Source organism: Canis lupus, chromosome 2 (genome assembly GCF_048164855.1).
Source record: "Canis lupus baileyi chromosome 2, mCanLup2.hap1, whole genome shotgun sequence".
NCBI lineage: Eukaryota > Metazoa > Chordata > Mammalia > Carnivora > Canidae > Canis > Canis lupus.
Window position 1 is genome coordinate 57,294,366 of NC_132839.1, and position 14,166 is coordinate 57,308,531.

The 14,166-nt window shown below is 51.0% G+C and overlaps 1 protein-coding gene across 3 annotated transcripts in view; it reads left to right on the top strand.

Annotated features, from left to right (window-relative positions):
• EFL1 (elongation factor like GTPase 1) overlaps positions 1–10,630 on the top strand; it is a 120,168-nt gene extending 109,538 nt beyond the window's left edge. For all 3 annotated transcript variants that reach the window (XM_072801648.1, XM_072801656.1, XM_072801665.1), the window contains 2 exons: positions 2,626–2,810; positions 10,301–10,630. In XM_072801648.1, the coding sequence (XP_072657749.1) occupies positions 2,626–2,810; positions 10,301–10,489 (374 nt within the window). In that variant the 3' untranslated portion in view covers positions 10,490–10,630. The remainder of the gene's footprint in view (positions 1–2,625; positions 2,811–10,300) is intronic.
• Positions 10,631–14,166: the final 3,536 nt, after the last annotated feature.

The following is a 14,166-nucleotide window of genomic DNA, read 5'->3' on the forward strand; positions in this document are numbered from 1 at the left end:
CCGGGCACCTAGGGAGGAAGGTGGGTGCGGGCGCACCAGGTCAGGCCCCCCCACACCCCGCACCTAGGGAGGAAGGTAGGTGCAGGAACACCGGGGCAGCTCCTCCCCCCCCGGCACCTAAGGAGGAAGGTGGGTGTGGGCACACCGGGGCAGCCCCCCTGGACACCTAGGGAGGAAAGTGGGCGCTGGCATACCGGGGCTGCCCCCCTGGGCACCTAGAGAGGAAAGTGGGCGCTGGCGCACCGGGGCAGACCCCCGGGCACTTAGGAAGTAAGGTGGGCGCTGGCGCACCGGGGCAAACCCCCGGGCATCTGGGGAGGAAGGTGGGCACGGTCGCACCAGGTCAGGCCCCCCACCCCAGCACCTAGGGAGGAAAGTGGGCACTGGCGCACTGGGGCAGACCCCCGGGCATCTAAGGAGGAAGGTGGGCACGGTCGCACCAGGTCAGGCCCCCCGCCCTGGCACCTAGGGAGAAAAGTGGGCGCTGGCGCACCGGGGCAGACCCTCGGGCACCTAGGAAGTAAGGTGGGTGCTGGCGCACTGGGGCAAACCCCCGGGCATCTAGGGAGGAAGGTGGGCACAGGTGCACCGGGTCAGCCCCACAGGCACCTAGGGAGGAAGGTGGGCGCGGGCGCACCAAGTCAGCCCCCCTGGGCACCTGGGGAGGAAGGTGGGCATGGGCGCACCGGGTCAGCCCCCCAGGCACCTAGGGAGGAAGGTGGGCGCGGGCACACCGGGTCAGCTCCCCCTACCCCGGCACCTAAGGAGGAAGGTGGGCGTGGGCACACCGGGGCAGCCCCCCTGGGCACCTAGGGAGGAAAGTGGGCACTGGCGCACCGGGGCAGCCCCCCAGGCACCTAGGGAGGAAGGTGGGCGCGGTCGTACCAGGTCAGGCCCCCCGCCCCGGCACCTAGGGAGGAAAGTGGGCGCTGGCGCACCGGGGCAGACCCCCGGGCATCTAGGGAGGAAGGTGGTCGCGGTCGCACCAGGTCAGGCCCCCCACCCCAGCACCTAGGGAGGAAAGTGGGCGCTGGCGCACCGGGGCAGACCCCCGGGCACCTAGGAAGTAAGGTGGGCGCTGGCGCACCGGGGCAGCCCCCCCGGGCACCTAGGGAGGAAGGTGGGCACAGGTGCACCGGGTCAGCCCCACAGGCACCTAGGGAGGAAGGTGGGCGCGGGCGCACCAAGTCAGCCCCCCTGGGCACCTAGGGAGGAAGGTGGGCGTGGGCGCACCGGGTCAGCCCCCCGGGCACCTAGGGAGGAAGGTGGGCGTGGCACAGCGGGGCAGCCCCCCTGGGCACCTAGGGAGGAAAGTGGGCGCTGGTGCACTGGGGCAGCCCCCCTCCGGGCACCTAGGGAAGAAAGTGGGCGCTGGTGTACCGGGGCAGCCCCCCTGGGCATCTAGGAAGGAAATTGGGTGCTGGTGCACCGGGGCAGCCCCCCTGGGTACCTAGGGAGGAAAGTGGGTGCTGGCGCACTGGGGCAGCCCCCCTGGGCACCTAGGGAGGAAAGTGGGCATGGGCGCACCAGGTCAGTACCCACCCCCAGCACCTAGGGAGGAAGGTGGGTGTGGGCACACTGGGGCAGCCCCCCCCCCGGCACCTAAGGAGGAAGGTGGGCACGGGCGCACCGGGTCACCCCCTGGCACCTAGGGAGGAAGGTGGGCACGGGCACACTGGGGCAGTCCCCCGGGCACCTAGGAAACATCAGGGACCCTGCCAGTGCTCAGAGAAGATTTCTGCTCTGCTCAGCTGCAACGCTGTAAACTTTTAAGGACGGATCAGTTATGCAATGAAAACTTCCTAAGTGGCAGGTGAAAGAGGAGGCTTTAATGAGAGTATCTGCTGGCCCCAGCTGGTGCCTTACAGCTGTGTGTGAGTCTGTCTCTCTTCTTAGCGTCTGTCCTGCTTACCAGTTGATAGGAGACTTCGCACCTGGAGGCACCGCTACCGAGCCGCCCAGGGAAGACTTCCCCCTCGCAGTGTCAGGCAGCCTCGGGCCTAAGGATGAAATGCGAGTATTAGCCAAGAGGATTTGGTGGTGTTCTTGTGATGTGGCAGGAGACGTTGTTATCAGACATTAAAGATGCCAGGGACTATCCGTTTTCAGGGGGAATAAAATCTTACGCCACTTACATATTAGCGGTTCTTAAAAATTTGAGCATCCAGTTGTCTCTGTGTGGTTTTGTTTCTGATATAAAAAATGTCACTGTGCCAGTTGCCCGCTTATGAGTCCCAAATAGCCTTATGCTATCACCATCCTATTAATGATGTCTCATAGTTATTAAAATAGTTTAATATTTACAAAGCCCAATCACACTCATCTCATGAGACTGCTCATGGGTGAAATTATATCAGAAGTTCCTCTGAAAGTCTCTTGCTTCTCATGCTGTGTTGGGATTGCCCTTTAGGTAGGATGATTTTGCTTTTTGTTACCTTTTGCCTCTAATTTTTTTGTAGCTTACTTTTAACTACTGAAAAAGTTTTCATGCTTTTGGAAACTTCAGTTATCAGGAACCAAGTTACACTCACTGGTGGATTGTTATGGGGGTGTGCGTAATCATGTCTTTGTGTGGCTCTAGATACATAACTGCTCAGTGAATTTAAAAGCTGTATGGCCTTGCAGGTCGTGTCTATGCCGTCTTGTCAAAGAGAGAAGGTCGAGTGCTTCAAGAAGAAATGAAAGAAGGGACAGACATGTTCATCATCAAGGCGGTGCTGCCCGTTGCTGAGAGCTTCGGCTTTGCGGATGAGATCAGGAAGCGGACGAGTGGCTTGGCCAGCCCGCAGCTGGTGTTCAGCCACTGGGAGGTAACAGCCCTGATCCCCTTCCCTCCTCCTTGGGGGTACATGTGCTTCCTGCACATAACGCCAGAGAGTGGCAAACAGGACCTCCCACGCCGGCTGGTTTTCCTGCAGCTCCGCCAATGGCCCTGGAGACGGCGCAGGGCTGCTTTTCATTCAGATCGAATGATCCTTAGGTCACAGGTGGCCTGTAATAAACACACACACATACGTGCATGCGCGCGCACACACACACACACACACTCATTTGTTCCTTTTACTGGATGTAAAATTTAAGCCACAACATTCAATTCTGTGTTTCCCTTCGAAGATAGATTTCAGATTTTTTTTTAAAGATTTTATTTATTTATTCATGAGAGACAGAGAGAGAGAGAGAATGGCAGAGACACAGGCAGAGGGAGAAGCAGGCTCCATGCAGAAAGCCTGATGTGGGACGCGATCCCGGAACTCCAGGATTACGCCCTAGGCCGAAGGCAGGCACCAAACCACTGAGTCACCCGAGGATCCCAGATTTTAGATTTTTAAAGGAAAATCACAGACATTTTGAAAGTGAAACTCTCAGGAACTTATCTTCTGGGGGAAAAGTACTTGAAGTATTTAGGGGACAGTTGTGCTTCTTGCAAGGGACAGCTTTCAATTCCGATACATCATGTAACCTTCATTCCGCCTTGTGAAGGCTCAGGGTCTCCACGGCTCTCACATGTACTGGGATGAAGGGGCTCATCAGAACACCCCACTGCCAGGGTAGGGAGAGGTGGGTGAGAGCAAACCTTACCTGAGATTAAAACTGGACGTGTTGATCCACGTTGCTGGGGAGAGAAGAGAAGATGGTGAGCAGGAGAGAAAGGTAATAATCCAAGGAGGGTAGGGAGGTCAGAGCAGCCTTCTGGAGGCATCTTTGAGCAGAGACCCACAGGTTGCTGAGACCAGAGGCGCGTGCTGCTGGGGGGAGTACAGAGTGCATGCCGGAAGCCTTGGAGAGGTCTCAAGACATGGCCTTGGGTCGGGAGTGGAATATTTTAATTACTGGCTGTAAGTCACTTTACAGGGAATAGAAAGAATGTCACAGTGTTCACTCTTCCCTGGGAGGGTCATTGTTATTGGAAGGAGCATTGGCTCTGCAGTGGGAGACTCTGGTTTTACATAGTGTCCTTCTGCTCCCTGGGGCAGACGGAACCTGCTCAGTGTATCTCTCCCTGACATCAGGCATGGTGAGTGCAGGGCCTGATGCCCGATGCTATGGGCCATCGCTGGCATGCGTGTGCTTGGCATCTGCTCCATGCTCAACTAGGCTTGTCTCGGCCACTCAGACCACCAGGCTCTTCTTCAGTGCTGCCCTGGCACAGCTCCCGGTTTCAGATCGGGGCTCAGCTGTTCCTTCTCTCACCTCCGTTAGCCAGATGGGTCCCATATCAATGCAGGTATTAAAGGCGAATGTAGGGATCCCTGGGTGGCACAGCGGTTTGGCGCCTGCCTTTGGCCCAGGGCGCGATCCTGGAGACCCCGGATCGAATCCCACATCGGGCTCCCGGTGCATGGAGCCTGCTTCTCCCTCTGCCTGTGTCTCTGCCTCTCTCTCTCTCTCTCTGTGTGTGACTATCATAAATAAATAAAAATTATTAAAAAAAAAAATAAAGGCGAATGTAGTAAGTGAGGGAGAACCTCCTCTTTAAAATGAATTTTATAGTCAGGTAACTCAGCATAGTAAAGAAAGGTGACTCTTGAGAACCACGGACCTGGACAGGGCCAGTTGTACTTGGTCAGTTCGTGTCACTTGAAGTGATAACTGAAGATGCTAATCCAGAGCTCACACCTGAGTCTGCCTCTCCATAGAGAAAGTCATTCTTATAGCTTGATAGAACTACGGTTAAGGTTCTAATATAGGTTCCTTTCTTATGTCAGCACAGTCTCCATTTTAGCAGGGATTTGCTATGAAACTTTTCTTGCATTGTGTATTTTGTCTAGAAATGAGGTTTTGGTGGTTTTACTGGTTTATATCTGAATAGATGTCATTGCTATATTTCGTTATGTGGAAAACAGGTGCTCCAAAACATTTAACTGACTGGTTAACTTCTGAATTTAAACAGGTAGTAATTTCCCACTTACCCAAACTTTTACCCTTTCAGTTTGGGTTTTTGGCACTCAACTTTATGTAAGAACACAGAGCAGTGAGAAATAGGAGGAGTGGATTTATCCAAGCAGCTAGTGAGGAACTCCGTCTGTGGTGTCAATCAGAGTGATGCTCTCCGTGAAACACATCTCGACAGCCCTCTCCTGTGTTTTTTGGGGGGACCAGAGCTGTGATTATGGGGCAGTGCAGCCAAATGATATGTAGAACCACAGCGAGATTTATCCCACTTCAAAGCAATGACCTTGAGAGGCAAAGCACTTTCTTCATTGGTGCTGCCATGGCTGAAAACAGCCTCCAGAACTTGCAGCTCATGCTTCTGATATCTTTGAGATGACAATTCATCCGTTTCAGGAAGATAGCCTCAATCCACACTACTGACGGGACCGGGGTAGAGTATGCTTGATCAGCACAGAGAGTGTAGTTAGTGATGCCCAGCATTCCCTGCATGTAAGATCCAAAGAAGGTATTCACAGCAGTTGTAATGTTATCAATATTGGTAGAGTTAGATGTGTGAATTTATATATTCTATTGTTTGTTAGAAATACATCATCGCTGTATAGTCAGATTTAAACCGGAAAGTGGGTTTATAAAATGCATTTTAAAAAATCTGTCATGTTTTCATGGTTTCTTAATTGGCAAATAAGCGGCAGGTAAGGCTGTTCGTTCAAAAGGGTCTCAGAGTAGAGTGGCTCAGCTAAGGCAGAGCTGCTCTTTTGCATCTAGGGCAGCAGCTTGGGGTGGTGGGGGCTCACTGGGAGGGGCTTAGGCTCCTCTGGTTTGCTGGGCTCCTGCTGATGGTCCAGAGTGGCCATTCTGCCTCCCACCATACCCCTGCATCCCTGCATTCCAGCCAGTAAGAGGGGGGCTTGCGCCTTCCCTGCAGGGACACGGTGGGATTTCATACAAGTCCCATTGCCCACAGCCATTCATACGGACACATCTGATCATGCCCACCTAACAAGGAGGCTGGGAAATGTTGTCTTTGACTAGGTCAGGAGACAGCAAACTGTGGCCTGTGACCTGTTTTGGTTAATAAAATTCACTGGAGTATAGCTGTATCAATTTACATATTTTCTGTGGTGGCTTTCCAGCAGAGCTGAGTACTTGCAACAGAGACCGTGTGGCCTGCGGTCTAAAATATTGACTGTCTGGCTCTTCCCAGAAGAAGTGTGCCCCCTCATCCTGATCCTAAGTATGCCCACCTGAAATACCTATTAGCCAAGAAACTGGGGAGGATGGGTGCTTAGGGGCAGCCGTGTAACAACAGCAAGTTTATACCAAGTAGGCAGTTTTTGTTAATGTGAAAACCATGATGGTTTTTTCAGTCTCCATTCTCTCTCAATTAAAAAGAGGCCAGGCATCTTACATACTTAATAATAGTGGTTTGGTTTTTTTTAATATTGGTTTCTGGCTTCCTTAGTTTGTTATTAAAAATCAGTCTCCTGACAACTTTAAAGAGAACAGAGTCAAGAATTTGGTGCTGTCCCGTGTCATCCCCCGGCCACCTGTCCTGGTCCTATTCCCAAAAGCTTCGCATCTTTGAAAGTCTTGAAAACGATGTTATAATTAAATGCCATTGATCTGATAGTTTCTGGCTGTCTTGGTTTTTCCCCCATAGCTAGGTTTAGAAATAACGCTGTTGTTGAGATCTGGCTTCTCACTCCAAGGCACTTTCTTTCATTTGTGTTCTATCACACCATATAATTTACAATCAAGAGCTTTTGAGAGAAAGTGCTTCAAAAAATAGAGGAGATAAGATTACAGGCATTTTCCACGAGGAAACCTTTGAAGTCAGCAATCCCATAATTTCTCTTTCTATGTTTGGCCCCTTCTATGAAAAAGGAAGAAAAGGAGCTAATAACAGGCACAGAAAGAAAAATATCCCCAGCCAGTGCCGGGGTGCATTTGTGTTAGCACAGGCTCGGGATTGGCTGTGTGACGCTGAGCCCACCCTGGGGGCAGGCCCGGGCTCCCCTGCCTTGAGGAGCACAGTTAGGATCACGGGAGCGCCCGACGGGGTTATCTTGGACTCGGTGTTTCCCACCTGCTGGCCCTAATCCTGGTGGCAGTTGGGTATAGGACGGACATGGGGCTCCCCAGACTCTTTCCTTCTGAGCTCTTTTCCTCTTTTCCTCTCTTCTCTTCTTTTTTTTCTTTTCTTTCTTTCTTTCTCTTTCTCTTTCTCTTTCTCTTTTTCTTTTTCTTTTTTTAAATACCCAGGACAACAGCAAACACTTGGGTGCCTCCCTTTCCATGAACTAGTAAATGCCATTCCCTTCAGCCTGTGGGGTTGCAAAAAAAAACATTCTCCCCTTGGGCCGATGAATTCTGGCTGAGCCAGTTAGCAAACAGCATCTTTTCTTCCAAACTGATGCCTCAAGGATGCTGTTCATTTTGGCATAGCAAGTGTGGGCGCCTGAGCTCCTGGGGACAGTTGGATGGGAGCACCTGCCTGCAGAGGAACAGGGAGGGTGGTAGGGAACACCTGCCCTGGGGAGGAGCAGGGAGTGTAGGCGCCTGAGCCCCCAGAGAGAGGGTGGTAGGGAGTACCTGCCCTGGGGAGGAGCAGGGAGTGTAGGCGCCTGAGCCCCTGGGGAGGGTGGTAGGGAGTACCTGCCCTGGGGAGGAGCAGGGAGTGTAGGCGCCTGAGCCCCTGAGGAGGGTGGTAGGGAGTACCTGCCCTGGGGAGGAGCAGGGAATGTGGGTGCCTCAGCCCCCAGGGAGTGTGGTAGGGAACAGGTCCCCAGAGGAGGCCTCCAGCAGATGAAGGTGAGTGCAGAAGGTGGGCTTGGAGTCTTGGCCAACAAACTGAGCAAACCTTGGAAGTCTATGCCCAAGGCCCACACAAAATGAGATCTTTTGAAACTCCTGGTCTTAATTTTTGAATCAAGGACTCTGGTTTGTCTTAAATTGGCTAGTCCAAGTCTGGTATCTCTCAACTAGTAGCTCATTTCTTGCTGTTCATAAAATTTGTCACTTTTGTAGCAGAATCAACAACTTATTTGCCACTGTCCCTCAGACTTACTAAGAACACATAGCTTCTTTATCATCTGTGGTGGGTTTATTGTCCCGCTGGAAAGGGGAGGGTAATCAGCTTAAAATTAGTCTCCTGCAGTATAGACAGTCCTGTGGATGGCTGCCCAGGTGCCCAGGTGATGGTTCCATTTCCCGGGGGCCTCCTCATACCCCTGCAAGGCGGGGGGCTCCGATCCCAGTGCCCTCTGTGCTCCCCATCTCTGCTAGCATGGTGGCCCAGCCAGCTTCAGGTGTCCCCCCTTCTGACCATGTCCCTCCTGCCGCAAGCCAGTCACCAGTGTGTTTGTCTCTCTCTCTCCTGTTTGCAGCAGTAGCTGTCCTCCTGTGTGAGAAGAGGAAGCTCCTTGTGGGCTTGGGTTTCCCTGAGGACTAATGACAGGCTTTCCAGGGCTTGTTGGCCATTTGCATGTCTTTTTTGCAGAAAGGTCTTCTCAAGTCTTACCCATGTTTTATTGGGCTGTGTGTCTACTTTGCTGAGTTCGTTACAGAATCTGATTGTCAAGTCCATCTTTTCACTTACTCCCTTGAGCAGTTTGCTATGGAGTTTCTTTCTTATTCGTAGCCCAAATTCTTTATTTCTAGGATTTCCAGTTCTTTTTTCTGACTGCCTAACGTTTTATGGATGCCATGGCCCCACACACCCTTTATTTCTTAGAGGACTTTTAAATGAACCTATAATTTCCAGGCCCTCTGTTGTTATGTCTTACTTGATTGTGAATTCTCCCTTTGTTGAGCGTGGTTCCTGCTCTCATGTGCGGGGTTACCTGCCCAGTAATCCGCTGACCTCAGTGAGAGTTTCCTTCCCCATGGACTGTGTCATGGCGTGGCAGGGCGTGTCCGAGTCGCCTGTCCCTCTGTCCTCCCAAGAGCCACAGCTCTGGCTCAGTGCCGCCACCAGGGTGGGCAGCACAGGATGAGGGACATAGGCCCTTGGTCATTCCAGCTCCAGAGAAGGAGTGGCCCGTGCCCCTGGGGGCCGGGCTGTGTGGCAGGGCCCATCCAAAGTGGGGAGGGGATGGGGCCTTTGCCTCCCTCTACTGGGGGCTCCCATCTCTCCCTCCAAGACATCTCCCTCTCCTGGGCCACAGACACCCCCCTTTCTTGTGCTCAAGAGCAACTATTTTAAAATACATTTTTCTTTCACATCTGTTTTAAATTGAAAAGTGTCAGGATTTGAGGCCACTTAATAAATACCATCCCTTTGTTCACCCAATTGAGAAACGGGAGAAAACACACATAAGAAGAAGGCACGTAGGGGCAGACTCTCACCTTCATTACTGATGAAGCTGACCTTGGAGGATGCAATCCTGACCGCGGGCAGTACTGCGCAGCCGGTCCTGAGTTCCAGAATGACACCAGCTGGCCTGGCGGGGCCCCTGCCGCAGGGGCAGGGAGGGGGCAGTGAGGCTGCTGCAAGTCGTGCAAGGGACAGGCAGGCTGTGTGCTTCCTGGGTGTAGCCTCTGGAGGAAGGGGAGGCCATGCTCTTCAGGTCTGTTTTCCTCCTCTCACGTTCACCATCATAGTCTGAGGTGAGGAGGCAGAGAGAGGCTGTGAGTGTTGGGCTCGTGGATCTTTCTCTGCCTGAATGAAACCGTCAGGAGTCGGAACCACCCCCACTTTCTGTCATGTCCTGGGTTATTACCACCTCCATGGACATCGTGACCTGGCTGGTCATCACAGAGCCACAGAGCCCCTCGGCCCTTCCCCACTGCCATCCCTGGGCCCTGCTTGGCCCTCTCCTCCCCTCCCCGCCCCCTGACCCTGGCAGTAGCCTCAGAGAGAAAGCATCCCTGGCGTGCCTGCCCCTGGCCTTGTCTTCCTCACGGGCCCAGTGGGAACAGGCATGGGTCCAGACAGAAGAGGGAAGGAGGTGCCTCTGTCTGCGTCTCATCCAGGCAAACACGGGCCAACCCTCCAGTCCAGCTCAGCGGGCACGCCACTGGGTTTTGGAGCCAAAGGCTCAGAGTCATCAAGAATGGGCTTATGTGTGTTGGTCTCTGCTGGGGACAAAGGCAAAATTGATGAAGAGACACCAGTACCCAGATAATATCCTAGTGAAAGGGATTTTTTATTACATTATTCAAAATTAAGAGTTTCCCTCGTTCCTTAGTGTCACATGCAGGCTCTGGGGTGTGGACGTTACCAGTTATGTTCATCCCACTCCTTTCATTGTCCACATTGGTTTATTACCATTTCTGGCAAGCTTCCCTGCTCCCCTGCTCGTTGCTTAACTGTCCTTCAGCTAAGACTGTACGAATTTTGAAGGGCTGTTTGGCATGAAAGTATATTTGCCTGATCAAGCACATTCTGTCACCTTCTTTTTACAAGATCATTCCCAGCGACCCCTTCTGGGTGCCAACCACCGAGGAAGAATACTTGCACTTTGGGGAAAAGGCTGATTCTGAGAACCAGGCCCGGAAGTACATGAACGCCGTGCGCAAACGGAAGGGTCTTTACGTGGAAGAGAAGATCGTGGAGCACGCAGAAAAGCAGAGAACCCTCAGCAAAAATAAGTAGCTACTCTACTGACAAGTTCTCTTCTTTATAGTAAATGTAAAAGCATCACCCAGGGTTTGATCCTGGAAACACTTCTTTATGCTGCATTCTCTCTGTGTGTCCACTTTCAATAAAGTTGGTCCTTATGAATATTTTAAAGAAGGTGTTAGAGAACATGTATCCGAAGCGTTCTCTTGATTGATTCTGGTAAGAGGGGAAAGGTTAAATAAACGATGCAGTGGTGGCGTGTGCCCACCCTGTGTGTAACCCCTGGCAGTGAGGCATGTGCTTTGTCGGGGCCTGATGCACAGACCCCTGGCCAGACAGTGACCCCACGCTGGGCAGCCACGCCTCCACCGCATCACACCTCTGCTGGGGTTCTCCACCTAAATGTGGCTCATGTTTAATTCCCGCATCATACCGCATGTAATCTCTTCTATCCCTTGGAAGAGACTCCAGGCTCAGGAGACTACCTCCCTTTTAGCTGGTTGAACCAGGCATGGGCACAGCCCACCTTCTTACGTTGGTCTTTCTGTCTGGCAAAACAGTGTCCGGTCTGATTGGTGCTGACCTCAACCCTGTGTTTTCACAGCTCCTCGTGCATCAGATTGCCCATGTTCAAATAGGTGTTAGTGACCGTCATGCCTTATACCTTTTCTTTAAAAAAAAAAAAAAAAAAAAAAAAATTCTATAATTTCCTTGGCTGCTTCCTCTTAGTCTTACGGGATATTAGCTCATGTGACGAGATCATTGCCTTTATTGCAAATATTTTTCTTAAATCTCCTCGGCTGCATCCTTCAGGGAGATCTCCATATAAGGAGCTAATGCAATTCAGCCAAAAATAGATTTTGTAATTTTTTGATGTTGCCCTAATAATTTTTATAGCCACTTCAAGGAAGGATTCTTTTTCAAAACACATAAAATGATCAGACCAGGCTTTGTTTTCGAAATGCTTTTAATGGTTTTTCCCCCCAATAAACTAGGTCAATAAACTAGGTCTTAATACTAGTTATAGACATTTTATCTTTAATCTTTCAAGCCCCAGAATAGCTGGTGGAGTCTGATTGGCCCAGACGCTGAGGAAAGCGTGGCTAGGTAATTCGCAATCTGTTTGAGCTTAACAGGTACTGATATTTGAATTAATTTAGGAGCGTTTGTCCATGTACTGGTTTATCTTGAAAACTTTGATAGCGCAGGAAAAGCTGGCACGTCGATTTATAGCATTTGTAAATAACATCTTTCAAGCTGCCAGATGTGCTATAAAAAGTATTCTTAGACTCTACCCTTTAGCAGCACATGCTGCATTTAACAGAGAAAAAGAAGCACAAGAGTTAGAGTGGGAGCTCTTTCTGCAGCCCCATGGGCCCTGCCAAGTGTATGGCTGTGGGGGCAGTGGCAGTCGGGCTCACAGACTTCCTCCCTCCTCTCTTTGTTTGAGGGACACGGTCATGAGCAGTCAAGTAACCACAGAGAGGCCAGCCCAGGGGTAAGCTAGGCACCTCCCGGGGGTGATCCATCCTACAACGCAATTCGTGCCAGAACCCGAGTCACTGCATCCCCATCCATCTGTGGCAGGCGTGCTAATGAGACTGTGTCTCTACTCTATGTTCCAGTGCTGTGCCCAGACCCTGCCTCAGCAGAAGTGCTCCTGTTCTCACATAGGCATTGCTTTCTTGCAGCATTATAGATGACCTCAGGGGCCATGAGGAGGGCTGGGTTGAGGCAGCCACAAAACCAGGACCCTCACTCATGGAGGTCCAGGGCCCACCGTCCTTCTGCTCAGGAAACATCAATATAATGCCTCTTCCCCTCCAACCCTGGAGCAGAGGCAGACCAAGCGAGGGAAGGCTAGAAGAGACATGCTTCTTGGGTCAGAGTTTTCATAGACCTGATGCAAAATACCCAAATCTCATTATGATCCTTGGGATACCATATCAATACACACAGACACATAGATTGTGTGTGTGTGTGTGTGTGTGTATAACTATGTGTAGGTGTGCATGTGTACACACACATGTGTGGAATTACTTGAAGAATTCTCACATGTGTTGAATGGGGTAGGAATAAGGAAATCTAGTAGGGCCTGGGAAGAGCTAAGTGCACAGCCCATGGTCCCATCTGTCTTTCGGGTAAGCCCTACGCTCCAGGGATTATTGTCCACGGTTCTTCAACAGAAGCTGAATCCCTGCTCTGGCAGAGAGGAGGACATGGGACATCTTTATGTTTATTGTATTTATAGTCTGCATCTCCAGCCTAGAAGCTAAAGCTACTCACAGTGTCCAAGATTCAAAATCATATAATGGCTTGGTTTATGGCTGGTAAGTTTGGAAAAATAATTGCTTTCAGGAAGGTGACTTTGTGCACTTGGAACTGAGAATAAGGGCCTGGATAGGACGTGTCCTTCCTCTCCTGTCTTACAGCAACCAAATAAGGCACAGGGCCGCAGGCCATTCGTCCCTGAGCCCAGAGCCCTCCAGAGGAGCAGGTGATTGATTAATTCAAAGGTGTTCCACTGTGAAGCAGTCTTTTTAAGTCAAAGAGCATTTTAAGCTTTCTAAGGAGACAAAAATTGATAAAAATTAATAAAAGCCAAGAATTCTGTTCAGATTCTAAAAGCAAGATTATGAATGCCAACCAGAACACGAACCAGACCAGAGAGGACTGAGCCTCTGCTTTGATCCTGCTGTTCCACACACACAGCCTGCCCCGGAGTGTCTCCTGGTGGCCTGGGGACGAGAAATGGGAAGGCACCCACCTGTGGTGTCTCTGCCCGTGGGGTCTCTGCAGCCTTGTGCTGCAGACTCCAGAGAGGCAGAGTAGCTCCTGCCAGATGGGCCGGGCAGGAGGGGCTGAGGGGCTCCCTAGGCCTCTCCCAACTTGGGCACTCCTGGACCCAGCAGGGCTAAGCCAGAGGCATGATCCTGAGGAGGGGCATGGGGTTTCTTCACCCCACACATGGCCTTCCTCAGTGCCTGGCTTTCCTAAGGAAGTTCCAGAGAGCCAGAGAGTTGTATTCCCAGCTCACCGGTTCTTCCCCCAGCTCATCTCAGCCCCACAGGGTGGAGCTTTTGGTTTGGGGATTCGTTAATCCGTTGACCCTGCATGTCTCTGCCAGGTCTTTGTGTCTGGCTGAGATTTTCTTCCACTTTATGATAGAGAAACTCTTAACTCTTAAAAAAATAATAATAATAAAAAGTTAAAAATAGAGATACAGAGAAAAAATAATGCTTTTTTCCCCAGTGACTAGTTGTAGAAAATGTATAGGCTGAGTTTCTGATGTAATAAAATCAGAACGATCATTTCAAAAAAAAAACTCTGCAGTCTCTCCACATGTGTACGCTGTATTTTTAGGATTGGGACATGAAAGGGCATAGGATAGAACCACCAAAAAGTTTGTTTGATTTGAGAAAGAGCATCCACATAGCGTTTGCTCTGCACAGAACACAGATGGATGGAGGAAGCAGCTACATGCCTTTCAAGCCCAGCAGGAGGATCTGGGGCACTTCTAAGTGTGCTTTTAAGGAGTGAGGGTTGGATCATACTGGACGGGGTTGTTTGAACATCCGATTTAGATGTTTCTTTTTTTATTTGCCCTAATTCTAGGGGGGACAAAATGACCTTATGAGAGGTCCAGCTATGAATGTTTACTCCTCTTCTATTTTTTTTTAAAGTATGTCTAGAAAATTCAGAGCTGGAGA